General features: G+C 44.0%; 1 protein-coding gene across 2 annotated transcripts in view; it reads left to right on the plus strand.

Moving 5' to 3' along the window:
• The first annotated feature begins 12,288 nt into the window (after positions 1–12,288).
• Positions 12,289–13,708, plus strand: part of ZNF292 (zinc finger protein 292) — a 90,632-nt gene continuing 89,212 nt past the window's right edge. The window contains exons 1-2 of one of the 2 annotated variants that reach the window (XM_045771976.2): positions 12,289–13,107; positions 13,309–13,505. In XM_045771976.2, coding sequence (XP_045627932.2) covers positions 13,338–13,505 — 168 coding nt within the window. In that variant the 5' untranslated portion in view covers positions 12,289–13,107; positions 13,309–13,337. Of the gene's footprint in view, positions 13,108–13,221; positions 13,506–13,708 lie in introns of those variants that run through there. The other variant, XM_087865304.1, reaches the window with a different exon arrangement.

Consider the following 13,708-nt stretch of genomic DNA (forward strand, 5'->3'; position numbering starts at 1 on the left):
ATGGGGATGTGGGGAGAGAAATAGTAAGAGAACATTTTTGTAAAGGTATGAGAGAGGGTAAGTGCTTAGTGGGACTGATTCTGCCCAGTGTGTGAATAGGATACTATATACTCCAACTGATATTAATTGAATGATTGTTTTTGTTTTATTGAAGAATATGTAAGATTCACAGAAATCACCAAAATTTCTTAAAGCAAACCTTTTTAAAGTTGATGTCCTAAAACGGGAAGAAACCTGTACATTTCCAAGTTCATCACACTTTGACAGGACTGTTTTTAAAAATCCAGATGCTTATGGGTGAAATAGCTAAAAGGTATTAAGAAGTACAAATTTCTAGTTATAAAATAAATAAGTCATGGTGAGGAAAAGTTCAGCATAGGGAATATATATATAATATATATATAATACATATAATGTGATCACATTGTATGGTGGCACATGGTGACCATACTTATTGGGGTGAGCATTGAGTAATGTATACAATTGTTTAATCAATATGTTATATACCTAAAAGTAATATAACATTGTACACCAATTTTATTTCAATAAAAGAAAGCATTAAAAGAAAGCATTAAAAAAAATCAGGTGCCTGAAAGGGAGCAGAATTTGCCTCTCCAAAATGTGTCTCTTTAGCATGAGGTTTATTTTATTTATTTTTTAATTTAAATTCAATTAGCCAACATATAGTACATCATTAGTTTCAGATGTAGAGTTCAATAATTCTTCAGTTGTGTATGATATCCAGTGCTCATCACATCTCATGCCCTCCTTAATGCCCATCACCTAGTTACCCCTTCCCCCCATCTACCTCCCCTCCAGCAACCCTCAGTTTGTTTCTATAGTTAAGAGTTGGCATAAGGATTATTTTAAACTAGTTATTATTATAAATTGATTAAGAAACAGCAGACACAGGTAAAGTTCTGAAAACTGAGTAGAAGTTACTCTTTTGTAAGAGACATTTATATTTATGAGGGAAACCTCTGTTTCTAAGGGTGTCTCCCTCTCTGTGCCAGGAAGAGGGGAATGACTCAATCTCTAGAAACTTTTATCAATGGAGAAAATAAGACTTAAATTTGCATTACAACCATACCCTGGTTTGGTGTGCTTTTCCTGGTAACCTCCCATCACTGACTCCCCCCCCCCCATCCAACATCTTCTTTTGTCTTTAGTTGAAGATGATATTTAAGGTGATGACTTTGGCCATTTGGGGGAGGTACTCAGTTTTCCAGGGTCTCTCCCATGTATACAGGAAGTATATATGAGGGAGAAAGAATTCTTGTCTGTAGAGGCTACTTTTAGGCAACAAGCTCGAGCAATGAATGGAAACCGGAGGGAGATAAAGGGGCCCACAGCAACCATGGGGCTGAATGCAAACAGGCTCATTTGGCAACCCACCTTGAAATAGCCACAGGCCCTAGCTGACCAATAAGGAACTTACAACCCGGCACAGGTACCAAAAAAGGAAAATTCCATATGTTCCCATACCTCCTCACCTTCCCTCCTTCACTATAGCCCCTCACCACTGCCTCCTGTCAGACAGTCTCTCCTTTGCTGTCCTGCCTGCTGTTCTTTTGCAGTGTATTCAATAAACTTCCATCTCCTGGGGCGCCAGGGTGGCTCAGTTGGTTAAGCGGCTGCCTTCAGCTCAGGTCAAGATCTCAGGGTCCTAGAATCGAACCCTGCAAGCCCTGAGCCCTGTTGGGCTCTCTGCTCAGCGGAGAGCCTGCCTCTCCCTCTCCCTCTGCCTCCCGCTCTGCCTACTCGTGCGTGTTCTCTCTCTATCTCTGTCAAATACATAAAACCTTTTTAAAAATTAAAAAAAAAAAAACCTTCTATCTCCTTTGTTCTGCCTTGGGTATATTCTTTCAGCACCCATGCCACCAGGCTCCACCCAATTGGGTCGCCCAACATTGTCCCCTCAAAGGTCCTTGTAACTGGACTAAGATTCAAATTGACATAAGACAGATTCATGGGAGAAAATAAAATTTAATAGGCATACCCACAGGGAATTCACATAGACAAGGAAATTCCGAAGACAGTCAGGCAAAATGAGGCATATATGTCATTCTGAACTAAGTAGAGGAAGTAGGGGTCTGGGATTTCAGAGGAGAGGAATGCACTTCACAAGGTGATAAAAAGAGCAGATACTTGGTAATTAGATGGTTGCCCTACCACAGATGGGTCACTTAGATAAAATTTACATCTGCTAATAATTCTTAGTCTGAAAGACCCCCCCAATTTAGATTCTTCTGTGTGGTTAAGGGAGGAACAAAAGTTTCTCCTGAGCCCACAAGGTCTCAAGTGCTTTCAGCTCAAAATAATCCACATGCCTGAGTTCAGGGAGGGGCCTGTCCTGAACGCCATCGTATACATGTTATTAAACTTAATTTTTCTCCTGTTAATCTGTTGTCTATCAATAATGATGAGGCCAGCCAAAAAAACTAGATGGTAAGAAGGGCCAACGTTCCACCCCTACAGTTTTGGCAAGCCAAGTGGGACCTTCACCGGCCAGATACTGCTTGCTTTAAGGCTGCTGCCACTGAGAGATTCTGGGACCTCTGACAAAAAGCTGGCAGAAGGTGAGAATTCTTATCAAATCAGTCTCCCAGATCTCTGCCTGCAGGGTTTGGTGGAAGTGAAGGTGATGAGAGTCCTTTTTTATGTTTTTATTTGTTTTGCTTTTCTGAATTTACATTAGCAGAGAAAATATTTGTGGAACTATTTCCTTGGGTATAGTGACCCTGGTAAAGATTTGTTTTGAATACTCATGGTTTTTATTGATCCTTTTCCTCCCAGAGATAGTCAATGTCTTTCTTAGTTTCTGTCCAGTGCTCGTCATAAAGAGGAAAACCGTAAGGTTTCTTAGTTTCTGTCCAGTTGTTTGTCATAAAGAGGAAAACCATAAGGTAGAATGTAGGCCTAGGCATGCTCTGTGCCTGCTGTTCAAGCCTGCCTCGGACTCGCGGTTCATGGTTCTCACCAGACCAGCATCTGTCTAGACAAACTTGACTGTAGGTTAATGCACACAGGAGGTGAAGGTTGTTGCTAAGGGGCATCTTGGAAGCCAAAGCCACTATATTGGTGGGCACAAATAGAGCACTTAAGAGCAGTTAGAGAGCTTGCCACCTAACGCAAAGACCCCCATGTTAGGATAAGTTGGTCACAGAACAGGTTAGATTGACACAAGGTCACTCACCAACCCCAAGACAATTTCTGTGCAATGAAGTCCCTCTACGGTATTAGTTTGACTCCAAGAAACCCAAGGCTTACGGTTGTTCATGTGCGTATCTGAAAAACTGGATGAGGCTTTCCTTTAGTCTTCTATGTCTTGGGAGCATGGCTTTGTGACCAGAGAGAATATTCTCACTGCCAACTGTAGGATGCATGTACATTTGGCTGACAGCCCAATAGGTTGTGGATCCAAAAAGAGAGGGAGGCATGGAAACTTCTGATTTATAGCCAGTAGGTCAGAAGTATGGGTAACAATCAGAACTTGCAACTGGCAACCACATTCTCTTTGTCCAACTGTGCCAGTTCTCAGGGGAGTTTGTTATAAGGGGTCCTGGTTCATAAGGGACCTTTGTTGTCTCAACCTCTGTTGTTTTGTTAGTGCTGGAAAAGTCCTATTCCAGTAGTGCCTGCCCAGTGTCACAGATTAGCAGGTCTGTGACTGGAGGCATCTCACATTCTTGTGGGAAACTGGATACACTGCACTACACCATTCTTACCACCTGTGCCAATGAAGTCCGACTTCTGAGGCTACCTCTGGGAGTGAGCTTTCTGAATCTTGTGAGGGCTGCATCTTTGGCACTCTCCCTTGGGGATGCCTCTTATGTCTGCAGTTAAGCTATAAAAAGGCTTGTTGGTTTGAGTCATTATTAAGATGAAAGTAAGTTCCTACTCATCAATGGTTGGATGATGGATCCTTGGAACTGGACAAATTTCTGTATCTAAATTTTTTTTTCCCCAAAGAGCTTTTATCCTAAACAATTGTCTTAGAACCTATGGAAAGACCAAATTGAAAAGTAGATACAAAGGATGATAGCTAGCCTTAGGGACTGACTCCCCTAATAAGTTGGAAGAACAGAAATTAAACATAGTACAAAAATTAGAGTCCACATCTAATGTAAGTTCCCCTTCTCCACTCTCTCATACACCCCTTTATCCCCACCTCCCTGTCCCTCACTCTTCAGAAGATCTTTTATATCTCTGGGCCCCTGGTTTAACCCCTATTTCAAAATCCAGCCTCATTGCCCCAGCAAATCCCATTACATACCAAAACTCCTCCAACTCCCCCCTACAAAATCCCTTAAATACCCACGTGCTTGGGTTTTTGTTGTTGTTGTTTTTAAGATTTTGTTTATTAATCTGAGAGAGAGAGAGAGAACTTGCCACAGGGAGAGGCAGAAGCAGACTCCCCACCGAGCAGGGAGCCCAACACCACTGCTGCCAATGGGGCTTGATCCCAGGACCCTGAGATCATGACCTGAGCTGAAGGCAGATGCCTAACCAACTGAGCCACCGAGGCACTCCCAACTGCCCTTTTTGACTTACCTTTCTCTACAAGATTTATAGAGAGCACTCTAGTCTGAGTGCTTAATGGTCCTTCACAAGCCCACTCAGAGGGACCTAGATTGGCTGCTAAAGGGTGTTCTTCATTCCCAAGATTATACTATATTTATCAGACAAGCCAGATGGCCCCCTGGGGGGAACTCCCCCCTCCCCCCACCTTACCCCCAAAGGAAACGGATGAGCAGAATCTCTTCCAGGCCCTCCTACAAATGACTGGGAAACAGCTCAGCTGGAGGCTGACAGGGGCTTGATAGGAGCAATATTAGGGAATTGGTCTGAGGTTGAGTTATGCGTTCAGAAAGAGGAGCATCCAAAGGCCTTTGATAAATGCTTTATACAGACTTTTTAAAGACATAAAACATTAAGCCCTGAAGTTCTAGAACAAAGACATCTTTTTAAATTCCCATTTTATTTGTAATGGAAGTCTTCCTGATATAAAGAAACAAATTGAAGATAATTTAATTGGTTGGGTAGATCAGCCCCTTGATACTCAGGCTGCAATCCAGTTCTTTAAGGAAGTGGAAACAACTGTCTATCTTGCAACTCTCTGCAAAACCAGAAATGTGGTTCTAGAAGCAATTCAAAGCTAACTATTCTCACCAATCCCAAAACCCCTACTCATCTCAGAATTCTTGTAGGTATTATAAAAGATCAGGAAATTGGAAACACAAATGTCTTGCACTTAAGGAAAGGAAAAATTTAAATAGTAACTAATGTAGGGGTGCGTGGCTGGCTCAGTCAGTAGAGTGCGTAATTCTTAACCTCGGGGTCATTAGTTCAACCTCCACATTGGGCAGAGAGCCTACTTAAAACGAAACAAAACAAAACAAAACAGTGATTAATGTAAACTTATGTATACCCTCAAAACTCCTACTGTGAGGCCTTGCCAGGTCTGAGGACCCGGGGCGGGGGGCAGGGGAGGGTCCTGAAGGACCAGCCAGAAGGGTCCTTGGCTATATGCAAGATAGAAATCAGACTTGAGCCAGCAGGAAGTGAGACCAGAGTTTACTGATGATACGTGAAGAGAGAGCAGGTATGATGAAGATGCTGAGAGACTCAGAAAGGAAAAGGAGAATGAATCTTGTTTTTGCTTGGGGTCTGGAGTTTTTATTGAGGATAGTCATCTGGTGGTGTACATGTCTTCTTGGGCATTCAGGAACTGGTCGAATAAGGACAAGTGTTCAGGCGTCCTCCATAAGTCACTTATGCCCTAAAGCCAGGGGTCTTGGTGTCAGGGTGTCTGTAGTCAGTGGTCTTGGAAAATGTACTTGACAACCTTGCCTGGTGACTCCTTAGATATTCTCTATTATGCAGGAAATCTAAAAAAAAAACAAAAAACAAAAACAAACCCAACATTAACTCCTTGACCTTTACAAGAAGGACATACATTAAGGCAGGGGTGCAGGTTATAGCAAGAATAGAAGAAGGAAAAGGAGCAAAGAAAAAAACAACAGCTTTTTTTCTTTGGGTCCCTTCAGTTTCCCTCTCACCATCTTGGAGAAAACTTGGATAATTTCTCTGTGCCCTTGTGGTATAGATTTTCTACTCCCCTCTTCTCTGGGAACTAAGAACCATTTTTCAAAATGCAAGCTTCAGGGAGATGTTTCTCATCAGAAGAAATATGAAGGGGGTAGGTATTTAGAAAGCGGGCTAATAAAAAGTCTTAAATGTATTCCTCACAAATATTAGTAGAAAAAGCTTTAGCCTTCGCAAGATTTATTCCATCTGCCAAAAACACAGCTTGGATCCAACTTCTCTTTTATAAACCAATAAGTTTTGCATTATGATGCCCACCTCATAGCTAAAGTTTTATTTTACTTTATTTTTTAAAGATTTTATTTATTTGTTTCTTTCTTTATTTTAGAGCAAGAATGAGAAAGAGAGCATGAGCAGTGGGAGGGGCAGAGGGAGAGGGAGAGAGGGAATCTCAAGAAGACTCCACGGACAGATGCAGGGCTGAATCTCACAATCCTGAGATCACGACGTGAGCTGAAACCAAGAGCCGATGCTTAACCACCTGAGCCACCCAGGCATCTCTCACAGCTGAAATTTTATTTTATTTTTTTTATAATGATTTTTTATTATATTATGTTAGTCACCATACAGTACATCCCCGACAGCTGAAATTTTAAAACAAAGCTTTAAGATTTCTTCGAGTCTGTATATTTATGTTCATCTATGCATGTATACACCTGTTACAGATGTGTGATATTTTTGTTGCTAAAGTTAAGTTTTAGGAGAGCTCTATTTAATTGACTTAAAAACAAATTCTTCTAAACATAATTGCTGGGAACGAATTATTTAGAGAGATGTAAGTGGGATAAGAGTTATAGATAAACTTTTCAGCAACAATTATATTTTAAGGTGTGTGTACTTAAAAACAGTTTCCCAAATCTCTTTGGTAATTTGGAAGTTCAGTTTTGCTAAATTAAAATAAATGATGAGATATTTATTGACTATCTAGATCATTTTCAAATAAGATAAAATAGTGATTATAGAAAGAAAAATTATGCCTCAGTAGAAATTATAATGTGCAGATACCAGATTTTAGTCCTATTAAGTCCAGTCACGTTAATTGTCTTTGAGGTTTTGGTATTTCCTGTAAATTGGATGGATCCTAAATTCTTCTAGTTTCCTCAGCTGGCTACAATCTCCAAACTAACTTTTCCAATTTTCTCCCATCCTTTGATTTGGAATCACTGAGAACTAAAACTGTCCTTCACCTCCAAGCCCTGCAAACTGAAACTAGACACTTGATATGAATTTCAGAAATTGGGCTTGGGTGGCTCAATCCATTAAGCATCTGACTCCTGGGTTTGGCTCAGTTAGTGACCTCAGGGTCATGAGATCGAGCCCCAAGTCAGGTTCCATGTTCAGCTCGGAGTCAGCTTGACTTTCTCCCTCTCCCTCTTGCTCTTCCCCATCCCTGCTCCCATGCTCTCTCTCTCAAATAAATAAATCTTTTTAAAAATTCAGAAAAATTGCCACAATAGCTCATATTTAGACAATCTTCTTCACGCTTCTTGTATGGTCCTCTCAGAAATTTTATTGGTACACAGATGATATAATCAGAGCCATTCAAACTGGAAACCAGGAAAATCTCTCAGATTGTCATTGCATCCCCTCACTCCATCTGAAGGTTCTTCAACCCTGACAACTAGAAATCTTGACTGGCTGTCTCCTGGGCTCAGAAACTGATTTATAATTTGTTCCAATCATTAACCTTTGCTTTTCTTTTGTTTCCACAGAAATGGTTCTTGTTAATTACCTGATTGCTTACACAATATAGGCCTAACTTTGGGATCCCACCTAGACTGCCTTCTGAAATGAGACATGAGTGTGTAACTGAACTGACCAATTGTCAGGACTAAGAGACAGCTTCTGTGAGATGGAGCAACTCAAGCTTCTTGATTGTGAAATTTCTTTTTTTTTTTTTTTTAAAGATTTTATCTATTTATTTGACAGAGATAGAGACAGCCAGCGAGAGAGGGAACACAAGCAGGGGGAGTGGGAGAGGAAGAAGCAGGCTCATAGCGGAGGAGCCTGATGTGGGGCTCGATCCCATAATGCCGGGATCACGCCCTGAGCCGAAGGCAGACGCCAAACCGCTGTGCCACCCAGGCGCCCCGATTGTGAAATTTCTTATTTAAAGTTTCAAAGGTGGGACTAAAGGGCAGCAGAATTTGTTACCCCAAAATGTGTCTCTTAGCCTGAGGATTATATTAAACTGGTTATTTTTAAGAAACAGCAGACACGGGTAAGCTCTGAGAACTGAGTAGAAGTTACTCTTTTGTAAGAGACATTTATATTTACAAGGGAAATCTCCATTTGTAAGGGCGTCTCCCTCCTTCACTGTGTGTGGAAGAAGGGGATGATTCAATCTCTAGAAACTCATGTCCACAGACAAGACCAGAACTTAAATCTGCGTAACCACCATGCCCTGGCTTACAGTTTCCCGTGTCTGTTCCATGTAAACCACCATGCCCTGGCTTACAGTTTCCCATGTCTGTTCCATGTAAACCACCATGCCCTGGCTTACAGTTTCCCGTGTCTGTTCCATGTAAACCACCATGCTCTGGCTTACAGTTTCCCGTGTCTGTTCCATGTATACAGGAGGTACACATGTTATTAAACTTTGCTTTCTCCTGTTAATCTGTTTTATAGCAATTTAATCACTAGAACCTAGAAGGGAAGAAAGGAAAATTATGATCCTTCATGCCACAGAAGTAATACTCTCTGATAGATTTTCAATGAAGTAAATGAGATACAGTGATTAAAACAGAAATATAAGAAAAGAAAGGTACTTTCTACTTTTTTCTCTTTGCTTCTTTGGAGAGGTACTGTGAACTAACTCAAGGATTCTCTACAGAAACGGTGCATACTACTCTCATGCTTCCAAGATTTTATCTTGCTTTATTTAGTGATTATTTTCACCTTGGTTAATTTGTACGTTTGAATAATTGAGGCTGTATTAAAAGCATTTCCTTAAGGGATTGTTCCTCTTTCTCATTCACATGTGGCTTTTCCTCCTGGGGAAAGAAAAAAAGTTATCAAAATAGGCAATAAAAATATCCCTCCTCATTTAATTACCTGTCCATCTTCTTTCTGGGACAACTCAAGGACTAAAATTAATCCTCCTAAATGTGGGTCCTGTGTCCCGGTGCCTTTGGAATAATTTCAGCATGTGGAACAGCACCTGCCTCGTGTTTTCATCTTATTTGACTCCTTTCACTGTTCCTCTCCAGAAAAATGTCTTCCTTGTCAAAGGGTGGTACGTTTTTAACCGATGCCAATAGAGCTTCAAACCCATGCTCCTTCTTTGTGTCTGTGGGCACGGCAGTGGTTCCCAGACTCCGGGGATACTTTCTACCGGACCGAGCCCCAGATAGACTCTAGCCCTCATCTCCGAGTTCCCCGAGGCGGCCTGTCCGGGGCCGGCGGCCCAGCTCTTTGAAAGAGAGCAGGTTGAGCCTACCAGACAGTAAGCAGCAGTGCCCGCGCCGCGGCCTCGGCAGGACAGACTGGAGCATCCCCTCCCGGTCGGTTTCCGGAGGCCCAGCGCCCCGCCGCGCCCTGTCGAGGCTCCAGCATTTCTGGGCCGGGAGGCCCCTGGCGCCCACGGCTCCCGGGCCAGGAGACACAGCCGCCCTATGGACTTGATCTGCAGCGCTAGGTGGGAAAGCCGCCTTGGCCAACGCTACGTTGCTAGCGCGCGGGCGGCGGCGGCGGAGGCGGCCCCAGGACCGAGGACGCAAGCGCTCCCGCGGCTGCCGGGCTAGCGAGCTTGGACCACGGTCTGCGGAGCCAAGTCTGGCCTCCGCCGACTGGAGACCGCATACAGGGTTAGCGGAGCAGAGCGGAGCGAGCTTTAGTCCGGCTCTAGTCCTGTGGACCTTCTCGGCCGCGGGTGCCCAGGGAGAGAGCCGGGGAAGGCAGAAACAGCCGCTCCAGAGAGCGGCACGCTGTCTCTGCCATCTCCCGACCTTGCGCTGTTTCCCCGCCTGTTGGGGTGGGGGCCCGACTGCTGTGGCTCTCTGCGCCCGGGGTCGGAAGGACCTGCCCAGCCTCAACCCTCAGCGAACCGTTTTCCGCAAACACCGCGTTCGCTGCATCCCTGGCACGGCCCTCTGGTTCTGTTAGCAGGCACAACCCAGCTCCCTTCCTTCCCCCTGGGCCCTGCTATTTCAAGAATTCTAGTGAAAAAATGTGCACTGGCGAGGTGCAGGTCGGGGCAGGCTGGGCAACGCGAGAAACAGGCAGGCACAGGTGGCCTGGATGCAAACACATCTGTCCGCTAAAGGTTTCCCCAGCTTTATTGATCGCAGGAGTTGGGTAGGGGTCTATTCCTGTCTCTCAGATTTACTCTGAAATTGAGCCTCTTGGGAATGGAAGTCCATATGATTATATCATGTCCATAGCAGTCACGCTGTGTCCAAAATGGGCGCAGGCATTCACTGTGCAGACATTGAGTTCCCCCAGAGAGGCAGATTCTCTTGGCCCTAGGGTTTATTCTTGTTTCTGGATGGAACAGGCCTCCGAATTCTCCCAGGAACGTCTCAGTAAGTAGGTGTGTGTGTGTGTGTGTGTGTGTGTGTGTGTGTGTGTGTGTAATGATTCCCATGAACTGACAGTTTGGTATTTAAGAACAAATGGACTTAGGTACAAACAAGTCATGAACTTGTTGATACATGTTTTCTATGGATAAGAATGAGATTTCTGAGATCTCCAGACAATGTCAACCTCAACGGAGAGTATTTCCAGTCCTTCTCATTTAATTAAAAACCTGTACTTTGTTGAGATTCTGTAGACATTCTAGTTAGCACCTCAGACTATTGTGTTCTGAGTTGAATCTACACGCATTTTCATAATAGAACACTTGTCATGTTGTAAATAATGCCTTTGCAGGTGACTCTTCATCACAACTGTAAGCTTCTTCAAGGCAGGAATAGTTTTTATTCACCTTTGATTTTCCCAAACCAAGCAGTGCATGTGCATAAATACTTAGTAAATGATGATTAAATATTACACCACTCACTCCTAGTCCTTCCATTTCCTATAGGCTCTAAAACAGAGGAACGGGGAGGTAGAGCTCAAAGATAACAGATAAAAGTTAAGGACTTAGTCGTTCATGCTGAGGGACATTTGCAAGACCTTAATAGTGCTCAGCATCAATTTGCTAATCAGGTCTCCTTGGTTTTAGGGCTCTCCTGGGCAGGAGGTGGGACTGACCTACATTCTCAGGCTATTTTTTAAAATCAGTATTTGGATATATTTCTCTTTTCATATACATTCCTTTCTTTTCTCTGTTTTTCTTTCTGTAGATTAGGTGTGGTATAAGTCATTATACTTGAAATGAAAATATACCTTGCTAACCTTTTGGTATCTATCTTTGGATTTACTGGTACATTTGGCTAATTTCATATTTCTCACTTTTTATATTTGCACCGTCATCCTAAAATCACATAAATTGGAGAAACCTGGTTTTGGATGTCTAAAATACTTCACTTGGGAAAGTGAGCTGCAAATATTAAAATCTATTAGCTGCCTTAATTGTTGCTTTTTCAGCTATCAGTGATACTTTAAAAAATATCCCCACTCCTTAGCCTTTTAATGTACTCCCCAGACTCTTCCATAAGTACATGTATGTTAATATGTAATATCAGTACACATATGTTGTACTAATATTTTAACTGATACTGTTTTTCATAAGGGGTTCAGTTGTGCCCACTCCCCTTATACATTGGCACTTAACAGATGTTGCTACCACTGATGCATTGCAAAACATTAATTCCAGACAACATATTATCTAGAATATTTTCTGTAGCTGCTAGAAATCTCTGGAAGAGGATGCTGCGCACAATAGGAAGTCTTATTTTAAATTCTTGTACTAGAAAAATATACTTCACTTGGAATGATAGTGAAAAGACTAGGTGCCTGATCAGTATCATTATTTCTGAATTTCTGTAGACCATTCAGTTTTAAGAAAGATAAGCATCTTGTCTAATTTTCTACTACTAACAAAATATTCATTTTATTTTTCTGAACATTAGGGTTAAGGACTTGACTTTTTGTTGTACCTCTTCTGTTTTGTTCAAGTGCCACATATTCATTCCTTTCAGGTAACCATATACAATATGGTGAGAATGCCATCTCTATTTGCAGCACCAGGACAAAAAATGCTGTTGAATTTATAATTCTTGGTAACCTTGTTCTTTTATTTTAGCATCAATTTTCTCTCCTCCGTTGTGATTTTAATGGAGTTCTTATTGTTTTTTTTTTTTTCTTGACCTACTTTCTTTTCAAGAGCTTTCATATAGTGTTTTCAGTGATGGTGATTTCTGTAATGTGTAGGAGAAAGTCTTAAATCACAGTGAAACAGATTAGTTGGCTATCACTTAGTCTAGAAATGTTTTCGTGGCTTAAAAATCATCTGGTTACAACGTCCACAATTTCATAGAGCTTAATCTTTCAAGCTATGCTTTTCATGAGCTCACTCGGTTTTCCAGACTGAGGATTTGAACCTCATTCTGCTCTGATCCAATTGTTATTTTTCTTTGTTGCCTCCACCCCCTAGAGATTGTGTTTCCAGGGGAGAGGCGTTCTTGGGGCTGAAGAGGAGAGCCTAGTGGGATGAGATCTGGTACCTCAAAACTAGATCCCTCCTCCCCCGCCTGGTGAGAAGTCAGAGACAATTTTGACAGTTCATAGTCCCGCTTTGGCTTTCACGCTTGCGGTCCATGGGTAGGTTTTACCTTCTCCCTTTTCCCCTGTTCTGGATTGCCTACAGGCCAACCGCATATGCAGCCATTGCCCTAGCCCACCCAGAGCTTTCTCTCGCCCATCCTCTTGGGGAACTGGGGCAAATGTCCGTAGAATACTTCGGGGACTGGGGAAAGCTACACCGGAATCGGGACACTCGAGAGGGCAGCCCCTCCCCAGGCTTTCCCCCACCCCCAGTCGCGGCGCCCACGTGACCGACAGCAGGCTTCCACCGGCCCGCCCCTTTCGGCCGCTGCAGCCCACTTCCCGCTCGGGGTAAGTAAACCGCGGTTTTCCGCACCGCCCCAACCCCGCCCTCTTCCTTTCCCCTTCCCTTCACCTCCCTCGGGCTCCCTCGCGCCACTCTCCCCACTCCCCCATCCTCCCCATCGGGCCCTTTGTACGTGCTCGGCGGCGTGCGAGCGCGCCCGGCACGTGACCCCGCCGAACGTGGCATTGTGTTATCACGTGACCCAGGTGCGTACGCGACGGAGCGGGGTGTGAAGATGGCGGACGAAGAGGCCGAGCAGGAGAGGTTGAGTCGCGGCGGAGGCGGCTGCGTCGCGGAGCTGCAGCGCCTGGGCGAGCGGCTCCAGGAGCTGGAGCGACAGTTGCGGGAGAGCCGCGTGCCGGCCGTGGAAGCGGCCACGGAGTACTGTCAGCAGCTGTGCCAGGTGAGGGCGCCCGGGGGTCCCCTCCCCCTTTTCCCCAGCCAGAGGGGGAAGAGGGCGAGCGAGCGCCTGGGGGCTGAGCGGTGGTCGTCGCTTCTTTGGCATCGTTGGCGCCGCCGCCCAGGCGGGAGCGGGGAGTACGAGGAAGGCGCCTTTGTGTGACTGCCGTTGTGGCGGTTGTTGTCGGCAGCTCCTGACTGGGGGAA

This window comes from Ursus americanus, chromosome 11 (assembly GCF_024610735.1).
Source record: "Ursus americanus isolate L20-20 chromosome 11, mUrsAme1.1.p, whole genome shotgun sequence".
Taxonomy (NCBI): Eukaryota; Metazoa; Chordata; class Mammalia; order Carnivora; family Ursidae; genus Ursus; species Ursus americanus.